At 41.5% G+C, this 24,187-nt stretch overlaps 1 protein-coding gene and 1 pseudogene across 12 annotated transcripts in view; one reads left to right on the top strand and one right to left on the bottom strand.

Annotated features, from left to right (window-relative positions):
- TTLL5 (tubulin tyrosine ligase like 5) overlaps window positions 1–24,187 on the bottom strand; it is a 325,193-nt gene that overhangs the window by 141,754 nt on the left and 159,252 nt on the right. For all 12 annotated transcript variants that reach the window (XM_057543387.1, XM_057543385.1, XM_057543396.1 and 9 more), the window contains one exon: window positions 19,306–19,460. In XM_057543387.1, coding sequence (XP_057399370.1) covers window positions 19,306–19,460 — 155 coding nt within the window. The remainder of the gene's footprint in view (window positions 1–19,305; window positions 19,461–24,187) is intronic.
- LOC103014579 (40S ribosomal protein S2-like) lies at window positions 1,241–1,973 on the top strand (annotated as a pseudogene).

The following is a 24,187-nucleotide window of genomic DNA, read 5'->3' as shown; positions in this document are numbered from 1 at the left end:
CACTGCAGGGATGGGAGGAAGAGAAGAGTGTGCCTGTGTGGTTGGGGGTGGGGGCAGGAGGAGGCAGCACAAGAATGCTCAACTTCCACCTTCTGATAGGAATTTAATAAATAAATAATATATAAAATAAAAAGCCCCCAAATGGCAGATAAACATAAGATTTAGAAATATGAAGGCAAGTAACAGAAGAAACAGCTGAAAAAAAAAGTTGAAAGTGGTTATCTCTGGAGTGTGGAAATTAAGGTTGGGTAGCAGTGGGAGAAGAAGGGGCAGGGGATTCCCATTTTCATTATAAACTTTATAGAATTACTTAACTTTTAAAACTATATACCTGAATGATTGTAGGAACCAGCTTCCAAGATGGCCCCCAATGATCCCCACCTCCTGGTATTCATATCCTGGGTAATCCCCTCCCACACTGAATGGAGCTGGCCTGTGTAAACAATAGGATATTGCAAAAATGATAGCATGTTTGAAAGACCTAAACGTAAGAGCTAAAACTATAAAACTCTTCAATGAAAACAAATGGCAAAAAAGCTTCACAGCATTGGATTTGGCAATGATTTCTTGGATATATGCCAAAGCCACAGGCAACAAAAGAAAAAATTAAAAAATTGTTCTTCATCAAAATTAAAAACTTTTGTGCATCAAAGGATACTATCAACAGAGTAAAAATGCAACCTACAGAATGGGAGAAGATATTTTCAAATCATACATCTGATAATCCAAATATATTCAAAATACATACAGAACTCCTAAAACTCCACAACAAAAAGCCAAACTCGATTTAAAAATGGGCAAAGGACCTGAACAGGCATTTTTCTAAAAAAGATACACAAACAGCCAAGAAGCATATGCAAAGATGCTCAACATCATTAATCATGAGGGAAACACAAATGAAAATCCACAATGAGATACCACCTCACACCCATCAGGATGGCTACTATAAAAAAAAAAAAGTGTCGGCGAAGATGTGGAGAAACTGGAACCCTTGTGCACTGCTGGTGGAAATGTTAAATGGTATAGCTACTCTGGAAAACAGTATGGAGGTTCCTCAAAAAATTAAAAATAGAATTGCCTTTCTGCTCCAAGAAAACACCAAATGGTGGATGATGCTGGTGTTCCAGGAGACCAGAAGGTGGCCGCAGCAGCTCCACAGAGGTATGGGGGGCAGCTTCCGGTGCCAAAGCTGCAGCTACGCTCAGGCTGGAACCAAGGCCACAGAGCTTGTTGAGGGGAGGCTGAGGACAAGAAGTGGCTCCCTGTCCCCGAGCCAGGCTGCTTGGTCACGGACATGGAGACCAAGTCCCTGGAGGAAATACATCTCTTCTCCTCGTCCGTCACGTAGTCTGAAATCACGGGCTTTTTCCTGAGGCTGACCCTAAAGGGCGAGCTTGAAGACTACACCTGTGCAAAAGCAGACCCACGCTGGCCAGCAGACCAGGTTCAAGGCATCTGTTGCCACTAGGGACTACAAGGGCCATGTCAATTTTGGTAAGCGATCCAAGGGGGCAGCCACGGCCGTCCACGGGGCCATTACGCTGGCCAAACTCTCCCCTGTTGCCATGCAGTGAGGCTACTGAGGAAGCAAGATCAGCAAGCCCCACACTGTCCTTTGCAAGGTGACCAGCCACTGTGGCTCTGTGCTGGTATATCTCATCCCCACCCCAAAGGCACTGGCATTCTCTGGGCTCTTGTGCCCAAGAAGCTGGTGGCCAGTATCAAGCACTAGTACACCTTGTCTGCAGGCTGCACTGCCAGCCTGTGCAACTTCACCACGGCCACCTTTGATGCCATCTCCAAGACTTACAGCTACTCACCTTGACCTCTAGAAAGAGACCATGTTCACCAAGTCTCCCCATCAGGAATTCACTGACCATTTAGTAAAGAGCCATACCAGAGTCTCTGCGAAGAAGACCCAAGCTCCAGCTATGGTCACCACGTACAGTATTTATACCAGAAAGATAAAGTGAATTAATTAAGCTTGGAAAAAAACAGAATTATCATATGATTCAGCAATTCCACTCTGGGTATATATCCAGAAGAACTGAAAGTAGGGCCATGAACAACTATTTGTACACCTGTTAACAGCAGCATTACTCACAACAGCCAAAAGGCAGAAGCCAGCCAAGTGTCCATCGACAGATGAGTGGATAAACAAAATGTGGTATAGACATACAATGGAACATTATTCAGCCTTAAAAGAAAGGAAATTCTGACACGTTACAACATGGATGAACCTTGAGGACACTGTGCTAAATGAAATAAGCCAGGCAGAAAAGGACACACATTGTATAATTCCACTCACAGGAGGTACCTAGAGCGGTCAAATTTATAGAGACAGGAAGTGGAAGGATGGTTGCCAGGGGCTGACAGAGAGAGAATGGGGAGTTATTTTTTAATTGGTACAGAGTTTCGGTTTCGCAAGATGAAAAGAGTTCTTGAAGTGGATAGTGGTGATGCACAGTAATGTAATGCACTTAATGCTACTGAACTGTACACTTAAAATGGTAAGTTTTATGTTATGTATATTTTTCCACAATTAAAAAATTTAAAAAAAAAAGACTGTGTATGACTTCTGAGCTAGGTCATAAAAGACGCGTGGCTTTTGTCTTTCTCTTAAGTCACTCATTCTGGGGGAAGCCAGCTGCCATGTCATGAGGACACACAGGCAGCCCTGAGGAGAAGTCCATCTGTTGAAGAACTGAGGCCTCCTGCCAATAGCCGGCATGAACTCATCATCCACATGAGGGTGAGCACCATGGCAGTGGATCCTTTGGCCTCAGGCAAGCCTTCAGATGACTGCAGCCCTTCTGGCTGACATCTTAACTGTCACCTCATGAAAAAGCCTGAGGCAGAACCACACAGTTAAGCTGCTCCTCAATTCCCGACCCACAGAAAATGAGATAATAAATGTTTATTGTTTGGCTGCTAAAGTTTGAGATAATTTATTAGGCAGCAACAGATCACTTATGCAACTATTTAGATAAATTTGAAAAGGAAAAGAGAAATCAGCTTTAACGCATTATCCTATCAGAGTGGCCCGCTATTCTACCAAAGCATGCGTCAGGGTACGTTATGATGATGGTGTGCTGCTAGATTACAATGCATCTCTTCATTAAAGCCTTAAGAGAGAGATTCTCAACTATTCCGTACTGAGAAAACTTCACAAGAATGTAAAGTGTGATGAGTAGTATATGAAGTATACTTAACTACGTATTTTAATACAGTGTTACGGCTCTGTTTGGCAGATGAACGCTGAGCTGGTTGCAGCTGGCAGCATGGTGTACAGCAAGCTATATCTGCAACGTGTAAGGGGAGAAACGTGACATCGAGCTGGTGCCAAATACAGATACTGTGCGTTTGTTCGACTATGGGGAAACTTTTCCTCATGAGTATATTAGAGTCTAATCAGGGCAGTAAATAAATAATACCACTCACACAGCCACACAGCCCTGAAGGATGACCAGGTGAGGAGTAAAATCGCAGCAGCTTAATGGGACACTGTGAGACACTACTCTACTTTAAAACTGATTCCACCATGTGGAATTCACCTGGTTGAGTACTGTTTTGAGTCTTTTAACTCCTTAAAGTGTGTTGAGGAAAATCCTAGTATGTGGAAGTGTGTTGCAAGTGTAAAACAGGTGACAACTGCTCCCACAGCAGGTTTTTAACCAGCTCAGTGTTAGGGTTCTTGTCTAGAGGCAGCCAAAGCTCAAATCCTAAAGATGGCAAGCACGTTGAGTTGTGGCTGGTTAAAGAAGAAAGTCAACCTAATCCACCTAAATTTTTGTGGTACCCAAGACAGGTATTAGTAAAAGAGCTGCCTAGGTGGAAGTCTGCTCTGTGATTATGAATCTAGATATTTAAATTCATTTGGCATACATTAAATTAGTGGATACTATGTGTCAGATGCCACATTAAGAGATAGGACTATAAAGATGTATAAGTTCGGACTTCTAAGGAGGTGGTAAAGGAAAGACGTGAAAATCTGTAATACAATGGAAATGACAGAGCTACAGGCAAGTAGGCAGCCTCCGTGTGGGATGGCAGTAGAAGGTGCACAGAGTAAGGGTTGGAATTGGGGTTGATCCAGAATGACACAAAGAATTTGCCAGATATGAACGGGGAAGGGAAAGACAATTGAAGTAGTACATATGAAAACCCAGAAATGTTAAAAAATAAAACCCCAAAACTCAAAAAACTCTGCTGAATTCTTTGGTTGACGTTAATTAAAAGGGCAGATAATGGGATAAAATCCCCTTAACATGACATATCAGGCACTTGAACTTTTCCATCTCATCCTCAACCCTCCCCTACGTGCACGCCATGCTCCCACAATGGTGCACTCAGGCATGCTCTTCCATACCTCCCTGCCTTCACACAAGGCTCTGAGATGCTCACTTAGTTAAAAAACAATAATCCATCCTCTGCAAAGTCTACTCTGGTCTTCCTCTGATAGAGCTTATTCCTCGAGGTCCCAAGATGCCTTTCACTGGCATGTTTTTGGTACTGTGACTATTCTTCACAACGACTATTTCTTACTCACCGGACCAACCATTTAAGGCTGGTCATCATTCTGGTCTCTGTCCGCTCAAAGCCTGGCAATGTCACAGTCATGCAGTGTTTGCTGAATGAACAAATGCATGAAGAAATGAACATTCCTCTCTCTGGAGTAGTCTTATGTTCCACCTGAAGAAGGGAAACTAGAACAAACAACCCTTTGAGAAGTTAGAGGAATCAAATGGAAAATTCATCAGGCTGAGAATTAGAAGTGGGTTCTCATCCTTGCTTTACCACCAGGTAGGCATGAGAATTTGCACAATCCACTTAACTTCTCTAGGTCTCAATTTTTCATACCTGTAAAACTGGGTATGGATAGATGATGTGGACAGGTTTACAGTAATTCTCATTTACAGAGGCAGGCCCTGTAAAAATGCTTTCCTATGTCATTTAATTTTCATTTGCTCCTTAGGACATCCCTAGGAATTAGGCATTTTATCCTCATTTAGGCATAAGTACAGTAGGTTCAAAGAACATGCCCTAAGCAACATAGCTAGTAAGTGGCTAAAAAGGGGAGGGATCCAAATTGGTCTGCCTCTATAGAATACCTGTTCTCAAACACTAGGTCACAACATTTAAATGTGAGAGCGTAGATATTTTGAAGTAAAAGAATTTGGACCTCCTGAAGCCATATGATAGAACAAAAAAAATGGCAGTGCTTTTTTTATCTACTTTCCTCTGAGAAGGAGATGCCTTAAGGTGATAGGGACAGGGTGAGAGGTACGTGGAAATGCACCAGACAGAGTCTTAAAAGGGGGACCATCCTTTCTGGACGAAAGGTCTGAGCCTAGAGAAAGAAAGAAAATGCAGGATGAGATAAATGGAAAGGGAGGGTTAAAGGGAAATAGCGTGGCAGAAAAGCAAGGGAAGGGAGAGGAAAACAGGAAGGGGTGCTGAGCCAAGCTGAGCATGAAGATGGGGGGCTGGACAGGGGGAGGATGATGACGGGGCCAAGTGCTGTTGACGGGCAGAGCAATGGGAAGCGGATGGCCAGGCTGAGGAGAGAAGGATCCACCAGCAAGGCAATTCCAGCCAAAACTGGGAAACGGGATGGGATGGCTTTGCTTCTTTAAGAACTGAGGGGGTTAAAAGACAGAGCTCAGCCTGAGCCTGAGAGGAGAAAAAGGGGGAGACTACTAAGAAAAACAATGACCCCACAGGTCTGAAAGGAAGAACCTGCAGACTGAAAGAGAGGTGATGACAGAGAGTGCCTGGAATGGACCATTTAATGCTTTAAACCTGTGCCAAGCTGAGTAATGTGGGATTGAACTTGTGATTTACCTCAACTCTGGGAGAGATTAGTCTCTGTATCATCAGCAGTGTAAACAAACATTACTATTTTATAGTGATAATAAGTATTATTAATACTGAAAAGACCTAGTCGTGTGTAGTACTTTGTAGTTTACAAAGCATGTTCATGTAGATGATCTCATTGAACTCCCATGACAATCCGAGCACCCTTGCTTCCCACCTGGCAAAATTAGGCTTAAGTTCAGTCAAATGATTTACCTCCAGTCAGGAAGTTCCAGGTGGACCTGGGATTGGCACCTAGGTCTTCCTGTTCCCGGTCCAGGGTTCTTTGGGTAGGAATAAAACACAGCCTGTGCCTTTAACAGACTTACAGTTCAGGAGATCAAGAACAAAGGCATAGAAGATGATTACTCAGGGGAGTATATACTATACTCAAAAAAGAGTGGAGTTCAGAGGAAGGAGCATATTTGGGGGCAGCTGGAAAAGGTCTGAGCTAACTGTAGACTGGATGGGAGAAAGGGACTACTTAAGCAAAGAAGAAAGGAAGCAGAGAAAGCTCAGAGTGTGGGCTTTAGAGGGGTGCTTTACCTACCCAGTCCTTCCCCCCACCAGCTTAGCAGCTGCAAGTGCAATCATCTAACAAATATTTATGGTTGACATTGCCCTAAATGCTGAGGATCCAGTGGTGCACAAGATCTACATTCAAGAAATTTACTCCAAGTCTGAAAGTATCAGGGTTGCTTGTTGGGGGGTGTCAACTGTTCTTTTGGAAAAGGGAGATGTTCTATTCTCAGAATGATGCTCTAATTCATCAGAGAAATGTAGGAGCTCCAGTTTTTCAAAACTTACTATTTTCCCAAATAGAAGAGGACTGTGTTTGCCTCTCCTTTGGCAGGTGATCAGAAAAGATCAGAGCTGGGAAGGGAAAAGAGAGCATTAAAAGTGGCTATTTCACAGCAGAGTCACAGAAAAAAAGAAAAAGAGGGCTGTGTTTAGCACCTTACTCCACAATTTTATATTTACCCTCCCAACAACCAAGCTCCATTGTGTATACTATGCACATATAGTAAAGAAAAAATGTGATATGGGAACATAGTGAGAGAGTCTGTGAAGTGCTGAAACAGCATACCTGGCAGCTGCTAAAACAAAACTTCAAAGATTTGGCTTCTTTGAAAAGCCAACAGGCAGGACCCCACCCACTCCCCCTGCTAGCCCACAGCTTCCCTGGGAGCTGGTACATGTAACCACTTCCGCATGTTTGGCTCTGTTCCCCAGGGCTATAGCAGCTCTATAAGCCAAGTCAGAACTGCCAGCCAAGCAGGTGGGGGGCTGGGGGCTAGGTAAGTGTAGGGAAGCAAGACCTCTCTCCAGTATCTAGTCATGAGCATATCTCAGAAAATAAAATGGTAACGCTAGGATCTGCTTTAAAAGTCCCTTCCTCTCAGCCAGCCCAGCTCTGATTGGTTAGACACTAGTAATTCAGAAGCTCTGAGCTTTTGAGATTCCCAAGGCATTAAAATATGCCCCTCCCAGTACCACAAATTAGTTTAAGAACAGCATCTGTGGTAAATCTCTAGATCTAAACAAAAGAGGCTTGACAGCTACAAAAGAGCCTAAGAGGATAATCAAGAATATGCCTTTCTTTGTACTTCTTTTTTTTTTTTTTTTTTCCCCACTGACCAAGTTTGGGTCTCTATCACATCTTTGAATCTTCTGGGACAACCATTTTGTCCTGTGTTGTCCAATATGGGAGCCACGAGCCACATGTGGCTTTTGAGTATTTGAAATGTGGCTAGTATGACTGAGGTACTGAATTTTTCATTTTATTTAATTTTAATTAATTTAAAAATTTAAAATCCACACGTGGCTTGTGGCTACCATGTTGCGGACAGCACTGATCTAGCCACTTATTCACCAAACATTTACTGAGCACTTTGTACAAGAAAGTGTAAGGATATAAAGATGTGTAAGGCTCAGTCTCTGACCCTCAAAAGCTTACAATCTAATACAGGAGGTAAGACAAGTATACAAACAACCATAAGAGGCATAAGAGGCATGGTAATGTGTCATAGCAGAGGTAAACAGACGTTAGAATTTAGAGCAGGGAGATGTTGGCCTGACATTATGCATTCCCCATACTAGCCACCCAGGTAGGGGATGCCAGTACAGTCGTCCCTTGGTATCTACAAGGGATTGGTTCCAGGACCTCCGTGGATACCAAAATCCAAGGATGCTGAAGTCCCTTATATAAAATGGCACAGTATCTGCATATAACCTACACACATCCTCCCATATACTTTAAATCATCTCTAGATTACTTCTAATACCTAATATAATGTAAATGCTATGTAAACAGTTGCTGGACTATATAGCAAATTCAAGTTTTGCTTTTTGGAACTTTCTGAATTTTTTTTTTCTAAATATTTTGATCCGTGGATGCAGACCGGCGGATACCGAGGGCCGACTATAAGTCTATCAAATAAAGGACAGTGAGGAGAGTGGAACTACTATAGAGAACACTAAAAATCTGAAACATCACACATATTCAGTAAACAGCATGACTTATTGGTCAACCAATGTTAAAAGGCTGGAGTAAAGAGATAGCCATCCTATACTGGGCTGTTTAAGTACCTTCTAGGAGTGGCTCTCAAGACTCCTGCAGGTTAGGTGGGGTGGGGAGAAGGAGGGTGAAAAGAAGGGTCTCTGCCTTTTCCTCTTCTTCCACACCCTGCCTCTTCCAACAGCGCCCCCCCCCCGCCCCCCTAAATGCAAAGGGTCTTTTGCTTGTAGGGCACTTTCAATCTTGGACAACTAGAAAGAACTGAATAGGGTTCAAAGGAGAAGCAATAAGGACCTGATGACTTGGGAAGGCGGCTGTGTGAGCTCCACCTAGAGGGGTGGGATAGAGAGGGTGGGAGGGAGACGCAAGAGGGAGGAGATATGGGGATATATGCATGCGTATAGCTGATTCACTTTGTTATAAAGCAGAAACTAACACACCATTGTAAAGCAATTATACTCCAATAACGATGTTAAAAAATAAAAAAATAAAAATAAAAAAGGAAAAAAAAAACCTCAGTGGAGAAGAAACAGGGCTTTTTTCTCTAGTGTTCAGATCACTAGGATAGGAAGAGCCACAAAAATTCATTCTCTAGGAATTAAAACTGTGCATTTAGCCAGAGCTTCCTCTGAATTACATCTTTTAGGAACATGAGTCCAGGGGATGAAGAATAGAAGGAAGAGAAAGCCTAATGACATCTGCTTGGGATGTCATCAGGGAAGGTTGCAGAAAGGCTGAGTTGAGCTGAGCCCTGTAGGAGAAAAGGGTTTGAACATGTAAACATACAGGTGAGGAGCAGGGGGTCTGTTCATTCTTTCATTCTTTTACAATATTTGTTCTTTATGTTTAAGTGTCTACTGTTTACCAAGGCACTGGGATACAATAGTGAATAAGACAACTTATACTTTCGTCAAGTAATGATAGTAAACTAACAGGATAAATGCTACAGAATGGTATAAGGATGTAGTGATGGGAAAATGTACTATTTTTGATCCATAGAGTTTGGCTGGAACTAAATGTGTGAAGAATAAAACTGGAAAGGCAGATTGGGGCCAAATACAGGTATTCACCTTGAAAAGCAGGCCAAGTTATTTTTTGTTTTTGTTTTTGTGGTACATTAAAAGGTCTTTTTATTTCTTCCTTAAAAATTTTGTTTTAATTATCAAAATTAACAAAATATCAACAAAGAAAATCTTTAGAATAAATAAGACAGATGAGAAAGACTTAGCCGTGAAAGGTAGAATTGTACCATATTCCCAAGATGTATTCTCCAATTTATCTTTATCAGCAATAAAGTCGGTATTTTGCTATCTTTGATTTTTTTCTATAATTTCTCATTTAGTTGTGGAGGCAAGACCTGGAGACAAGTAGAAAGTATGATTAATGATGCTTCATAAGCCCACAACATCAATTTCTAGACCTTTTAGTTGTATGAACTGAAAAATCGCCTTTACAGTTAGGATCCAGCTTGATTTCAGCTTCTATCACTTAAAACTCAAAGTGTTTTGGGACTTCCCTGGTGGCACAGTGGTTAAGAATAAGCCTGCCAATACAGGGGACACAGGTTCAAGCCCTGGTCTGGGAAGATCCCACATGCCGCAGAGCAACTAAGCTCGTGCGCCACAACTACTGAAGCCTGCACGCCTAGAGCCCGTGCTCCGCAACAAGAGAAGCCACCGCAATGAGAAGCCCGCACACCGCAACGAAGAGTAGCCCCCGCTCGCCGCAGCTAGAGAAAAGCCCGTACACAGCAACGAAGACCCAATGCAGCCAAAAATAAAATATAAATAAATAAATAAATTCACAAAGAACCCCACAAAACTCAAAGTGTTTTGACTAATACATTTTATCAGCTGGACTGGTTCCCATTCACTCTCCCTTGAAAATGCCTTAAACACCTTGTACATTATCTCTCTTTTTCTTCCTCTCCTTTTCTGCAGGAGTCTGTAGCCTATATACAATCTAGGACTGTATTTAAACCCTACCTTAAACCCTCCCTCTGCAGAGCCTTAGATTTCCACCCTTCTTTAGTACCTTTTCTGAATTGCGAGCTCCGCTGAGCCCAAATGCACCCCTTTAATCACTCGCTCTATATTTCACATGCCAAAAATAAGCAAACTTCCAGGGCAGTATTCTCCAGACCGCCCTGCTGAGTGTCAGCTCTAACTTACAGGAGTGTGGAGCACATTTCTTGATCCTCTCATAGATCCTCGCATAGCACGGAGCAGAAAGTAAATGTGCAATTACCTCTTGATTGATTAATTTTAGCCTCTCTGCCTACCCAAGCCCCAGCTGCCCTTCCAGAGTCAGCTCACACACCTTTCTTTTCTGTGAAGTTTTTGCCACTTTCTCCAGTCAGAGTGATCAATTTCTCCTCTGAACTTGTACCACTTAACAGCATAATCCTCTTCATCAACAATTAAGTACATATTGCCTTACAATACTTGCATTAGTAACTTAAATGACTATCAACTTTCCTCCAGACAGAGAGAGACCCTGTCTATTACCTCCGTCAGAGTCAGCCCCATGCCTTGCATTTAGGAGATATTCAGTAACATGCTAACTTTTTTAGGATAACATTGTTTTAACAACTACCAGATGAAGCCATTTTCCAGCTGGAACATTACTTATTACCAGTTTCACCTTTCTTCTTTTTCAAGTATTTCAATATACTAAATATTTGGTGAAGAAGGTAAAAAAACTCTTCTCTTAGGGTCTTGTATTTCAAATGTCAGTGTTGGGTTCAAGCAGCTAGCAAGATATTTGAGAACACAAATAATATAGGCAGATATTTTCATCTGCTCAGTTTTCCTTGGTGCAACCCAGTTTCACAAGAACATAATTTGATTTCCTGTAGCCTTTAAGTACAACCTATTTATTACCCCCCCCTTATGGTTTCCTTACCTGTGGTGCCAGAGAGCCTAATTTTCTCATCTAAAGCCTTCTAGATTATAGTCACATTACTGAGATGCACCCATATTTCATTTTCGTCACAGAAAGATAGTAAAACTTCTTTTAAAAAACCAGGCAAAACATGGCATTGATTATTGACTTTGAAGCCAAATTAATACAAGTCTTAGCCTGATAATTCATGAAAGCCAAAAAACACCCCTTTATTGCCTCTGAAGCATAAGAATGGTCCAATTAGGACAAGAGTTCTACTGTTGCTTGTTACGAACACGTGGGCCTGCCACATGATGTGACATTTGAATCCCTAAGCTCTCATATATTGCCTCTCTCACTCTAGCCCTACTTGCATTTCCCAGAGAACACTTGGCTCCACATTAAAATGTTACCTTTTAAGTTTAGCTTCTCTTATTTTTCCTTAGATTTTAATAGTTTATAATCAAAATTTAAATATATAGATCCTTACTTCACTATAAAAACAAATAATGTAAACCTGAGCATTGTGATTAGGTGTAACTGCTTTCGCCACTGTGATACGATATGACAGTGCACGTGAGTGATGGCCAGTTGTATCTGAACTCAGTGGTGTAGCAATACCGTATCCTAAGCAAGTCTAATTTTATGTTTTTCTCTTTTCTGAAAAGGGAACTAAGAGTTATCAGGAAACTACACCAAAACCAGAACTTACACCAAAATTTTGCTCCTCAAAAGGGCTGCAGGGACGAGAGAACCTGTACTCCTTTTCAGACAGTATGAGTCTATTGTTTTCTTTTATTAAAATATAGATACAGGAAGATTTTTTTTCCTTTTAGCCTCTTAAATCCTAGGACTTAAAAAAAAAACCACATTGATATTTTAGCTGTACTCGGTCAGTAATATGCTGAGAGTCTTTCAGCAGAAAGATGGGCAGGAGGGTAGGATGAGGTCTTTAGCTAAAGGTTCAGTGAAGCCAGTTGGTCGTCCTAAATTTGTTGAGTCAACATTAAGTAAGCTTTAAAAATGGATCATCAGTGTTTCTCTACAAGAGTCAGAAAGAAAGATAGTGTTTCTTCACCACTGTGATTCTTTCCAAACTCTTTTAGGGCTGGTAAACAGCTATGTTGGAAAGATAGAAGATGACAGAAAAACCATGTGAGAATTAAACTGAATTATGAATTAAGTAACTCTGATAAAATTTCCTAATTCTAGAAAAGGAGTCTCACTCAGCTTGTACGTGGATTTTTGTCATTCAGTCCTCTTAAAACCAAAATAATCATCAATTGTGGATGGATATCAAATTACAAAGTGAACAGCTAAATAAGACAGGGTCTTGCCTCTAACAATGACTCTGTGTGTATGTGTCCGAGTGTGCATGTGTGTGTGTTAATCCTGAGGAAATGTATATAAGGTAGTTTATCTTTAATGCTTTGAGAGGGAGGGGAGAAGGCAAACGAAACTGGAAAAATGCTACACTGGCAAACCACAAAGCAAGCTGCATTTTATTCTGGCTTGCAGATAAGAAAAGATCCCCGTCTTCCACTCCTGAGACTAGGCCCAAACATTCCCAAACTTACTTTGCCTAGGCCTTGGTATGATGTCCAGCCAGCGATCTCTGACACATTTCCAAAGTTTACCAACATTCCTTCAATAGGCAGAAGTCCAGTGATTCTGGCCTTGGTACAAACACCTACAGCACTCAGCTCTCTTGGTGAAGGAGGAACTGTAGAATCTGTCACAGAGCTTGAACTGACACAGAGCATAACCCTTGAGAGGTTATGTGTCTGGCTGAGTGAGAAAAGAAGCAGAGGAATTTCAGATAGAAGTTCAGGCCTTTATCACTCGTGTGCCAGAGAAGCGTTTTTCTCAAGGGGAAGGAGTGGTTAAGAGCTAAGACTCAGGAGGAAGAAGGTCAGGTAAACTTTGTTTTATGGGAAGGAAGGAGGATAAGGAGAGAAATAGCACTTCTACAGAACTCTGAACAAGAAAGAGTTTCTTTTTGTTTTTAGGCCCCCCAAAAGTGGTTTCTTTTTGTGATTGTGCTCTTTGGCTAGAGAGTGTTGTTTATATAACAGGATAAAGTACAAAATTATAAGCTCCAAACTCCTCCAGAGGAAAGCTCTCCCAAAGCTCGACCCCCAGGATGGATGGAAAATATGAGTGTTTACTGGCTGGAACATTGAGCCGCAATGGAAATTTCAACATTCAGAAGAAGATAGCAGAGAGGAAGGGCCTGTTGAGTAGAAAGAAGTCACCCTTCAACAAAGGGGTCAAAGAAAAGGAAGAGTCTCCTGTGGGCCCCACTCTGATGGCCCTTCCTCAGCTGGAAAGGCTACATCTCTGCGATCCAGCTCCAGGAGTGCACTGCATATGGCTGATGGCCAGTTTCCTCTAAACTAGATACTAAAACACGGAGTGTAGCAATCCCACATCCCAAGCAAGTCCAATTTTAAGTTTCTCCTTTTTTTTTTTTTTCCTGGAAAGGGAACTAAGTGGTATCAAGAACCGACACCAAAACCAGGCACTATACTGGCTACTTTCACATGCACAACTCAACTAAATCTTATAACAACTTAATGAGGTAGGTATTATTATCTGTACTTTTAAGCAGATGGGGAAATTGTGGCTCAGAGAAGCTAGGTAACTTGCACAAACAAGGTCATACACTCAGTAAGGCAAACCCTAAAGTCCCTTCTCTTTTCACTATACCCTGCCATCTTCCTAACAGGGGTTGATGGCCTCCTTTCCTATAAAGTTAACGTGCTTTTAAAGAAATAGAAGCATTTAAAGTACTAGTTTCAGAATAATTCCCCTAAACAGAGGAAGAAAATGGAAACAAAGCCTTACCATTTTGGTCGCTGAGTAATTTTTGCAGAACTATGGGCTCTCTTTTAAAACCTCACACACTCCTCCTCCGATTCTCTTTTTATTGTGGTTAAAAAAAAAAGTATAACTTTAAATTTACCATCTTAACCATTTTTATGACTACAGTTCCGTAGTGCTAAGTACAGTCACACTGTTGTGCAACAGATCTCTAGAACTTTTTCATCTTGCAAATTTGAAACTCTATAGCCATTAAACACTAATTCCCCCTCCTCTATTCCCCCAGCCCTTGGCAACCACCTTTCTGCTTTCTGTTTCTACGATTTAGACGACTTTAGATACTTCATAGGAGTGGAATCATACAGTATTGGTCCTTTTGTGACTGGCTCATTTCACTTAGCATTATGTCCTCAAGGTTCAGCCATGTTGTAGCCGGTGACAGGGTTAAATACTTACACCCTCTTCTTGATTCTCCTTCTTCTACTTGCCTGGGTCACACAATTTAAATCTTTTTGTTATATGCTGTCCAACACTGCTTCCTAACTGTTCCATGTGTATGTGTCTCCTTCTCGCTGCTAGATAGTAACCTCTTAGTGATCCAACACCAGGTCTTCAAAGTCTTTTAGACCCTACCCAGCGCTGAGCACTACGCCAAGAGCATAGAAGATACATCCTGGACAGTAAACTCTGGGAGACTGGGGACGATTCTGTCTTATTTGTCGCTACTCCCAGCAGCTAACACAATGTCTGACACATAGAAAATGAACAGAACATGTTTTATTAAAGAAAATAAACTCAATATTTCTGAGAACTGAAAATGAAAAGATGGGAAGTCAGAGTCCTGAACCTCCAGCAACATTCGTGAGAAATAATCTAGGACTTCCCTGGTGGCGCAGTGGTTAAGAATCCGCCTGCCAATGCAGGGGACACAGGTTCGAGCCCTAGTCCGGGAAGATCCCACATGCCGTGGAGCGACTAAGCCCGTGTGTCACAACTACTGAGCCTGCGCTCTAGAGCCCGCGAGCCACAACTACTGAGCCCGTGTGCCACAACTACTGAAGCCTGCTCACCTAGAGCCTGTGCTCCACAACAAGAGCAGCCACCGCAATGAGAAGCCCGTGCACCGCAATGAAGAGTAGCCCCCGCTCGCCGCAACTAGAGAAAGCCCGCGCTCAGCAACGGAGACCCAACGCAGCCAAAAATAAATAAATATAAATAAATAAATAATTTTTTTTTAAAAAAAAAGAAATAATCTAAAACAAGGGAGAAAAGTATTAGTTAAACTGGTATCAGAATCTCTGAAAATCTGTTTCAAAAAATTATGTAAAGAAAGGTACCAGACTATAATTTATTACTAAAGAGTAAGAGGGCAGAGGAACAAGGTGACATGAAATATCACCCAAATTTCTAAGATTTGGGGCTTCATTGTACCCCATTCCCCAGTACAGAATTTAAAGTTCTGACATACAGCTGTTTTCCAGAGTAGAGGCCACCAGGCCACACAGCCTAGGCCCACGATGTCTTGCCCTGTCACAAAAAGAAGGAACAAACTCATGACTGTGCCTTCAACCTTCCTCACCTTTAACATCGAGGAACAGACAAATCCCCAGGTTGCATGTGTGAAAAAACCCGAGATGGATAAAAATAATTCAATGACAAATGCTGGAAAAACATACAAAGGGGCAGAAGCCAGACATTCGTGGGATTCCCTGACAGCTCGATCCACGAGGAAGGGCTGGACTGGAAAAAAACAGAGCCTCAGGTTCCTGCCAAGCCGTCTGAGGCCCTGTCCTTCCCAAATCATTCCAAGCAGCAGCCAGAACTTTACAGTAACCCTTCCAGGTCTCCCAAAGAAAGATGCGCTCCTCACCTAGAAAGTGCTCCTCCCTGACATGGTCCAGTTCCGTGCAAGGCTGGCGGTAACGAGGAGATGCCTCTGCACTTCAATCTCAGCTCCTAACAATTCCCCGGGTACCCAGAAAAGTAGATAATTAAAAGGCAGCTTGAAAAACCCGACCCATTTCATTGGCTAAAGAAAAGCTTAGTACCCAGGTATCAGCATCTAGAAATCAAATACAATCCCTTTAAGAAAAAACAGGTTGCGGACATTCGGTACCTGCATCCTGGAGGCCAGATTGTATAATTCTCAATCGGCCTTGCTCGGAGGCACACCTCAGGCTTCTAAACATGTGACTGTATTTGGCCCTGACTACATTCTCTTCTGGAGAATGGCCTGCAGTTAATCTCACTTATTACCTCTGAAAAGTAACAACAGAGGAATGGCTGGCCAAGTCCAACTCCGAGTGTCTAGGGAACTGCAAGCTCCACGGCCAGGCCTCAGACTGTCTGGGCAAGGCGTGGGCTCTCTGCCTTCCTCTCCCACAACAAAGCTCCAACAGGGACTCCAGACAGACCAAAGGAACCGAGGGATCTGAGGAGCTGGGCTGAGCTCACACTGACCCAATGGGAGACGACAGCCCTGGGCTACATTTGGGGTGGTTTCAAAACAGCGGGGGAAGAACAAGGTTGTCTGGTGAAAACTTGTGTGATCCATAAAATTGAGAACAATAGCAACGCCACAGGGAAATGAAAAATAACACTATTTGCTGAGTTCTTGTGAGTCACCAGTTTTCATTCCTGTGGCTACCAAGTCACTGAATCCTCCAAGATGCAGATGAAAAGTACAGCCAGCATTGGATTCTCTTTACATCTTTTTACTGTTTACAGGGCAGCCCCTGGTTGAGTGAGTTATGAGAGTTTATCAGCACTGGAATCCACTGATGCTTTTGTAGATGTACAAGTAAGAGGACCTTTTATTTACTTAGCACCCACTTCCAGGGAGATCAAAGTGCTTTAAGGACAACCTAAAAGCTCCCAAAACAGGCCAGTTTATACATAAGTATGCTTATCCAATAAAAAGATTAAATGAATAGTTTAGGGTCACTTAGTGTAAAAATCAGTAATAAAACTCACATCTCTAAACTACTAATCCCTTATTCATTAAACTTAGTCACCCTTACTACTAAGGAAGGAACAACAAGAGACTAAATAAATATCCACAAAACAGTGACTTACCAGGTAAATAAAGAAACTGGGGCATGGGACAGAGCGAATGCCTGAGGGAGGTCTGGCTGGGGCCCATGTCATAGCCAGTTCTGAAAGGACCTCTGAGAATTCATTTAAGGCTCTTTAGGGTGGGTATCTCTGGGAATTCCACATGGAACTGGAACTCCCGAGCTGAGCTTGCAGGCTGTCATGGCAACCAGAGGTTGCTCGGTCGGCGGGGCAGAGGAAGATTTTCCAGGGCTACCCTGGACTAGAATGGGGCCTGAGAACTGACCCTCGAGCTTGAAGAGTAGGTGAAGAGACGGCTGTTATGGGTACAACTAACCCCCAAAGGGAAAGACCAGGGGGCTCTGCAGGGGCTACTTCCTGGTGCCAGTGGTTCTGAAGTCGATCGTATCATGTGCCATTCTACCACAGCCCATGAGCACAGTCTGGCTGGGAGAAGGTCACTCACAGCACTGCACCCTAGGTCCTGCCTCTGACCTTGATGGATCCCTTCATCTTTCTGTGTCTCGGCATTAACAGGTATCACCAAGAGAAAGTTCGAAACCCAGCCATAATTTTTATTCCAAACACAGGTATGAAAAATGCTAAAACTCAGGACTTCCCTGGTGGTCCAGTGGTTAAGAATCCAAGCTTCCACTGCAGGGGGCATGGGTTTGATCCCTGGTTGGGGATCTCATCCCGCATGCTCTGTGGTGCAGCCAAAAAAAAAAAAAAAAGCTAAAACTATTTTTCCAAAATGTATAGTCTTGGCATTTTGCTTACCGTATGGAAAACGGTTGCAGCCTTGTCATATAGACAATATATCCAAGATTGCAGAGAAAGTGTTTTCCATAGAAACAAGGCTCTGACTGTAAAATGAAAATGGAATATTTGGAAATATTTTATATGGAAAATAAAGCTCTGTGGTATAAACAGAATTTCTTTTTTACGACTTATGTTTTAGGAATGCGGTTACTCTGGAATCATAAATCACCAAAGGACAGACTTCTCCTATGAAAAGAATAGTGTGGAAGGATGTCCTGTCTTCAAAAGTCCTGCCTCTTGGTCTTCAACTCTTCATAATTCTGAATTGAGATGATTCTTTTCACCCTTGACCACAATGATCACTGGTATGAAAGACACCGTACCAGAGCATGATGTAATGTGCTTATGTTTATCTTGCTTCCTGGGCAGAGTCTCTGCTTCCCAAATTAGTTCCTTAAGTAATCATTCTAACACCAACAGATACTTGAACAACAATTAGGTATTTCCTCCATGCCCAAGCCTTCAGTCGCTCCTCCAACCTCAGGGCAGGGCAGCATCCAAAGAGGTGGCTGGTTGGCAGAGGCTGATGTGCTGGCCTGGGGTAGGGAGTTGGTGGGGCACCTGTGGCAGAGTGTCTTTATTTGGAGGGAACAATATCTCAGCTGGTTGGAATACTTCATTGTAACAGTCACATTCCATTCTAGCTCATCTGACTCAGGGACAGATGCAATTAAACCCATATTTAATAGCCACTAAAGCAAGATGTAGTGGGAATCTGTTTCTTCTTACGTTTTTTACACAGGGGAACTTGAAATACAGATCGAGACTAGAATTCAATACAGTGGTTTCTTTTTAAATCAGAAGTTGCTGACTTTATGGCCAGAATCTATTTGGATCTATCCTCTGCCACTTTGCTCAACTACATAAAGGGAATTTCCTTCCCACTTTCCAAATGAACATTGTCCAGGGAGGCTTTATGAGTTCAATTAGATAACCTACATAAAAACATATAAAATACGTGCTTCAAAAGAAAAGAGTCCAAAGTTAGTGAAACACAATGTAATACAAGATATAAAAAAAGAATTAGGAGTCAAGGAGAAAATGTCAAAAGTCAATACACAAAAATGTTGACTGTGATCAAGGATTAAGCATAGTATAAATTCTTGCTCTTTCACCCGGAAGTGAACTTGCTGAACTGTATCAGAAATTTCCTTTTCATTTGATTTGCCCACAAACTGTCTTACAAGTGAAATGAGGCCCTATATTCAAGCACCAGAGGATTAGGACACGTAGGGAGAGGCACTTGTCTTGCTGGTGCCTGTGCAGGGAACTCAAAGTGAGAATGACTTGCTTAGGATTCAGGCTGCCCCTGTGTGACCCAAATGCCGGCTCCATGGCCCTTTACATACCTGCTTCCAGGAGGGGCGGAGTGGCTCTCAGGAGCTTGGGGGTCTGACTGTATTGACCATGTTGGGCCACTAGGACTGATGACAGGCCGAAGCGTGTGGGGAGTTGAAGCACTGCTTCTGTTTATGACGCCACTTGCCAAATTCAGGTTTGTTACCTAGAAATGAAGTGAGGGAAATAACCTGATTTTACAGAGTTTTAGAAAAGTATCATTAAAATCATAATGGGGAAAATCATGTAGAGTCCAGGAGATGCTGACCCACCTGAGCTTAAACAGTGGTTGCCACACAGGCACTCAGTAAAGGCTGGCTTCTGTGCACATCCAAGAGCACAGGTGAGGGTGGCTAGTGTCAATATAAGTTAACAAGTATTTATTCTGCTCCTACTATGTGCAAAACACCATACTATGCGACGTGCTGTGAAATACAAAGATTAATAACAAAAACAGCAAGTACTTACTGAGTATTTACTCTGTGTCACACAAGGTTCTAAGAATTAGGCAAACTACTTAGCCTTTCTGACCCTTGTGTCATATGAAAGTTCTAAATGCTCGATAAATTTTAGTTTAAATAATAATAGTTATTAATAAATAATAAACAATAATTTATAATACTTAATAATAGTATTTATTATTATTTATTTAGTGATAATACTAAATAATAATAATTACTATATAAAGAACTCACTGATTTAGAAAAAAGATGCACAGGCAATGGAAAAATGGGCACCGACTTCAATAAACAATTTACAAAAATGGAATATAATTAGCCAATTAAACAATTAAAACTAGTCATTTCCACTGTCAATCAAAGAAATGTAAATTACAAGATAACACTTCCGTGTGTTACACTGACATAAATAATAACCAAAAATATAGTACCTAACCATGGCAAAGGGTGATATTAGATATGTATTACACTATTTATGAGACTATTAATTGGTACAATCTTTCTACAAATAAATTTGGCAATATATTATTAAAAGTATCAAAATATTTGTACACTTTGATGCTACACTCTAACTTATAGGAACTACGTTAAAAAAACAACTGCAGATCATTATTGAGGTGAGTATTATAATAGCAGTTACTATTTAGCAGCACTTACAATGTGCCAAGCTCTGTATAAACGAGTATAAAACGAGTATATTACATGCATCTCATTCAAACTGTCATAATGCTATTGGCAAGTACTATTATAATCCCCACTTTACAAAAAAGGAAACTGCGGCCTAGGAATAAATGGCAGAACCAGGATCTGAACCATAGTCTTTGAAACTCCAAATCCCATGTTCTTACTCACTACACTATGCTGTGAACAGAAATTGAAAACAAGCATTGATTTTAATACTGAAAAAGGAAAGATCTAAATGGCTGAGAGTATTTAAATAAATTATGTTAAATAAATATGATAAATAAATTTTGCTCTAAACATATAAGGGAATATTATGTATCCATTAGAATTTTTTTGGAGAATACTTAGCGATATAGTAACATGCTGATATCTCAAGTTAAAAAACAAAATCACAATATGAAACTGTACAGAGAGCAGAAGCAATTTCCTTAAATGCACACATACACAGACACACACTCTAAAGCGCATGTATTACTTTTATAATCCAAAAGAAAAAAATGTAAGTTTTTATGAAAAATACAGGTGAGAGGTGATAAACTTAAAACCTGGCTGGAAAGAGTGGAATCAGAAAAGAAAGGATGGTTCAAGAAGCATTTCAAATGAGATGTACAGGGGATGCTGAAAAGAGGGGGTGTACTCAAAGCTGAATGCAGGGTGCTGAGTAGGAGACACTAAGGAATAGTGAAGTGAGGAGATATGAATTCCAAGAAAAGTGTCCTCCTATGAAGTGTCCCAGGAAGCTAACAATTTTGACATTTACAAATAGAAGAATTCTGGATTTTTAAAAAATCTGATAATTCTGAAAGAAAATAAGTCATTTTTAGTAACAGTATAGTGCTTCATTCCTAGTTACAGAATTCAGTGACAACAGCCCAGGACTGTGTCTTCACACCAAAGGACCCAAATATTTTTCTTGTGACGAAAGCCACTTTCTCTAAGTCGGGAGTGATCTCTGGTGTCTGTGGAGGCCGGGGGCCAGAACACTCAGGCTGCACCCTCCAGTGTGGCCCCAGATTCAGTGGAAGCCTCAGGAGCCAACCTTGGCTTGTCAATTCTGACCCCCTTCTGCCACTACCAGGGGAGGAGAAAGACCACGCTGATGAAAGGGTGGGGAAGACAGTGTGGCAGATTAGGGCAGTGTTCTCTGGCCCCCAGTGCCTCTGAAGAGCCTTGTCCTTCTTGCACCCTACCTAGTGGCAACAAAGGCCAGGTTCTCAGACGATCAAACAGATCCCCTGTAGGACTGAACTCACCCCCATCCCATACTGAGCACTTCTCCTTCCTGCCCTGACCCCTGGCACTAAATATTAGGCTTTTCAAATTAGACATGAGCTTGGAGCTTATAAAGATACTACGAAGTGGAAAGGTCTTTATGATAACTAACAGATTCTCCAATTACTGCCTCAGTCAGTTGCGACAAAAACCTCATAAAAGAGGCTTATTAATAATTTATAGTGGAACAGCAGTAAAATAAACAAAAGGTACATACTTTACCATGTTTAGTATAAACAGTATAGCTGGAGATTAGTGAATGGGAAGGAGAAGAGATATCAGATTTGGTACATCTTCTCTCTTTTGTCCAGGCTGCCCTTAACTGAAACATCATAATTTTCATCATAATCACGAACACTTACTGAATGCTCACCATGTGCCATGGGCTTAGATGTCTTTGCATTATCTTGACGTGTATTATCTCACTTAACCCTGAGCAAGCCTTTGAAGGAGATTCTATTATTACCCCCATTTTACAGAAGAGGCAACTAAAGTCTAGAGAGGGTAAACAATTAGACAAAAGTAACACACCTACTAGGTGGCAGGGCCAAGATTAGAACAGAGAATGTTCTCCTTCAAATGCATGTGGAATACTTTTTCCAAATAATATGGCTTAACGTTTGAGTCCTTACGGTGGAAGTGTCAGGCACTTATAAGTGAAGTGAGGTTTTATCAATATATCTCCCTCCTTATCCATTACTCACAGAGGTAGATACTGCGATACTCCCTTGTGGGATTTTAGTTCCCCGACCAGGGATCAACCCTGGGCCGTCAGCAGTGAGAGGTCACAGTCCTAACCACTGGACTGCCAGGGAATTCCCCCAGTGCTCCCTTTCCAGATATGGAGGGTCAGAAAGGGTCAGAGAAGTTATGGTAAGTAATTTGTTCACGGTCACATAACAGTTGCAGAACTGGTACTCTTGTTTTAAAATCCATTTTCTAGTTTTGAAACTAGTAGGGAAACTGTCCTAGTTACCCTTGATTATTAGAGATTTCTGAAAATATAATCAGATACAGACCTCAAATTTGGAAAACAGTGACTATACAGTGATTGATTATACCTAACTATTCCAGCATTTTCTACTTTTCCTTAAATTTTATTTCCCACTTGTTACCCTTCACCAGAGGATAGTAAAAAAGTAGAGCAACAAAAAAACCAAAACAAAACCATCCTTAGGGGCTTCCCTGGTGGCGCAGTGGTTAAGAATCCATCTGCCAATGCAGCGGACATGGGTTCGAGCTACTGGTCTGGGAAGATACCACATGCCGCGGAGCAACTAAGCCTGTGTGCTACAACTACTGAGCCTGTGCTCTAGAGCCCAAGAGCCACGACTACTAAGCTTGCACACCACAACTACTGAAGCCTGTGTGCCTAGAGCCTGTGCTCCGCAACAAGAGAAGCCACCGCAATGAGAAGAGCGCACACTGCAACAAAGAGTAACCCCCACTCGCTGCAACTAGAGAAAGCCCGCACACAGCAACAAAGACTCAACACAGCCAAATATAAATAAATAAAATAAATAAATTTATTAAAAAAAAATAATATCCTCAATCAGTTTTGTTTCTTAGCAGATATAGTAAAAGATGGCATGAACATAAAACTAATTTTGGACTCTTGGTGAATTTTGTTTTTTCATGTAATATCCATTATGCATTTCATGGATAAACCAAGAATTGGTAGTCATTATGATTTCCTTCTACACAAAAGCAAAGCATCCTTAATTTATTTCGAGAAAAATAGCAAAAATGACCACTGCTTAAATATGAGACTATGTAAGGAATAAGAAAACTTATAAAGCTTTTCATTTTTCCTTCCAAAGGATTCCTGCTTTAAAAAAAAAAAAAACTGGTAGATAGCCTTATCCACCAGAGGGCAGACAACAGAAGCAAGAAGAACTATAATCCTGCAGCCTGTGGAATGAAAACCACATTCATAGAAAGATTGACAAAATGCAAAAGCAGAGGACTATGTACCAGATGAAGGAACAAGATAAAACCTCAGTAAAACAACTAAATGAAGTGGAGATAGGCAATCTTCCAGAAAAAGAATTTAGAATAATGATAGTGAAGATGATCCAGAACCTCGGAAAAAGAATGGAGGTAAAGATCGAGAAGCTTCAAGAAATGCTACACAAAGACCTAGAAGAATTAAAGAACAAACAAACAGAGATGAACAATACAATAACTGAAATGAAAAATACACAAGAAGAAATCAATAGCAGAATAACTGAGGCAGAGGAATGGATAAGTGACCTGGAAGACAGAATGGTGGAATTCACTGCCGTGGAACAGAATTAAAAAAGAAAGAGTGAAAAGAAATGAAGACAGCCTAAGGACCTCTGGGACAACATTAAACGCACCAACATTCGCATTATAGGGGTTCCAGAAGGAGAAGAGAGAGAGAGAAAGGACCCGAGAAAATATCTGAGAAGATTATAGTCGAAAACTTCCCTAAGGCTTTCCTGGTGGTGCAGTGGTT

The sequence above is a fragment of the Balaenoptera acutorostrata genome, chromosome 3 (genome assembly GCF_949987535.1).
Source record: "Balaenoptera acutorostrata chromosome 3, mBalAcu1.1, whole genome shotgun sequence".
Lineage (NCBI taxonomy): Eukaryota > Metazoa > Chordata > Mammalia > Artiodactyla > Balaenopteridae > Balaenoptera > Balaenoptera acutorostrata.
This window is presented reverse-complemented; position numbering and strand designations above follow the sequence as displayed.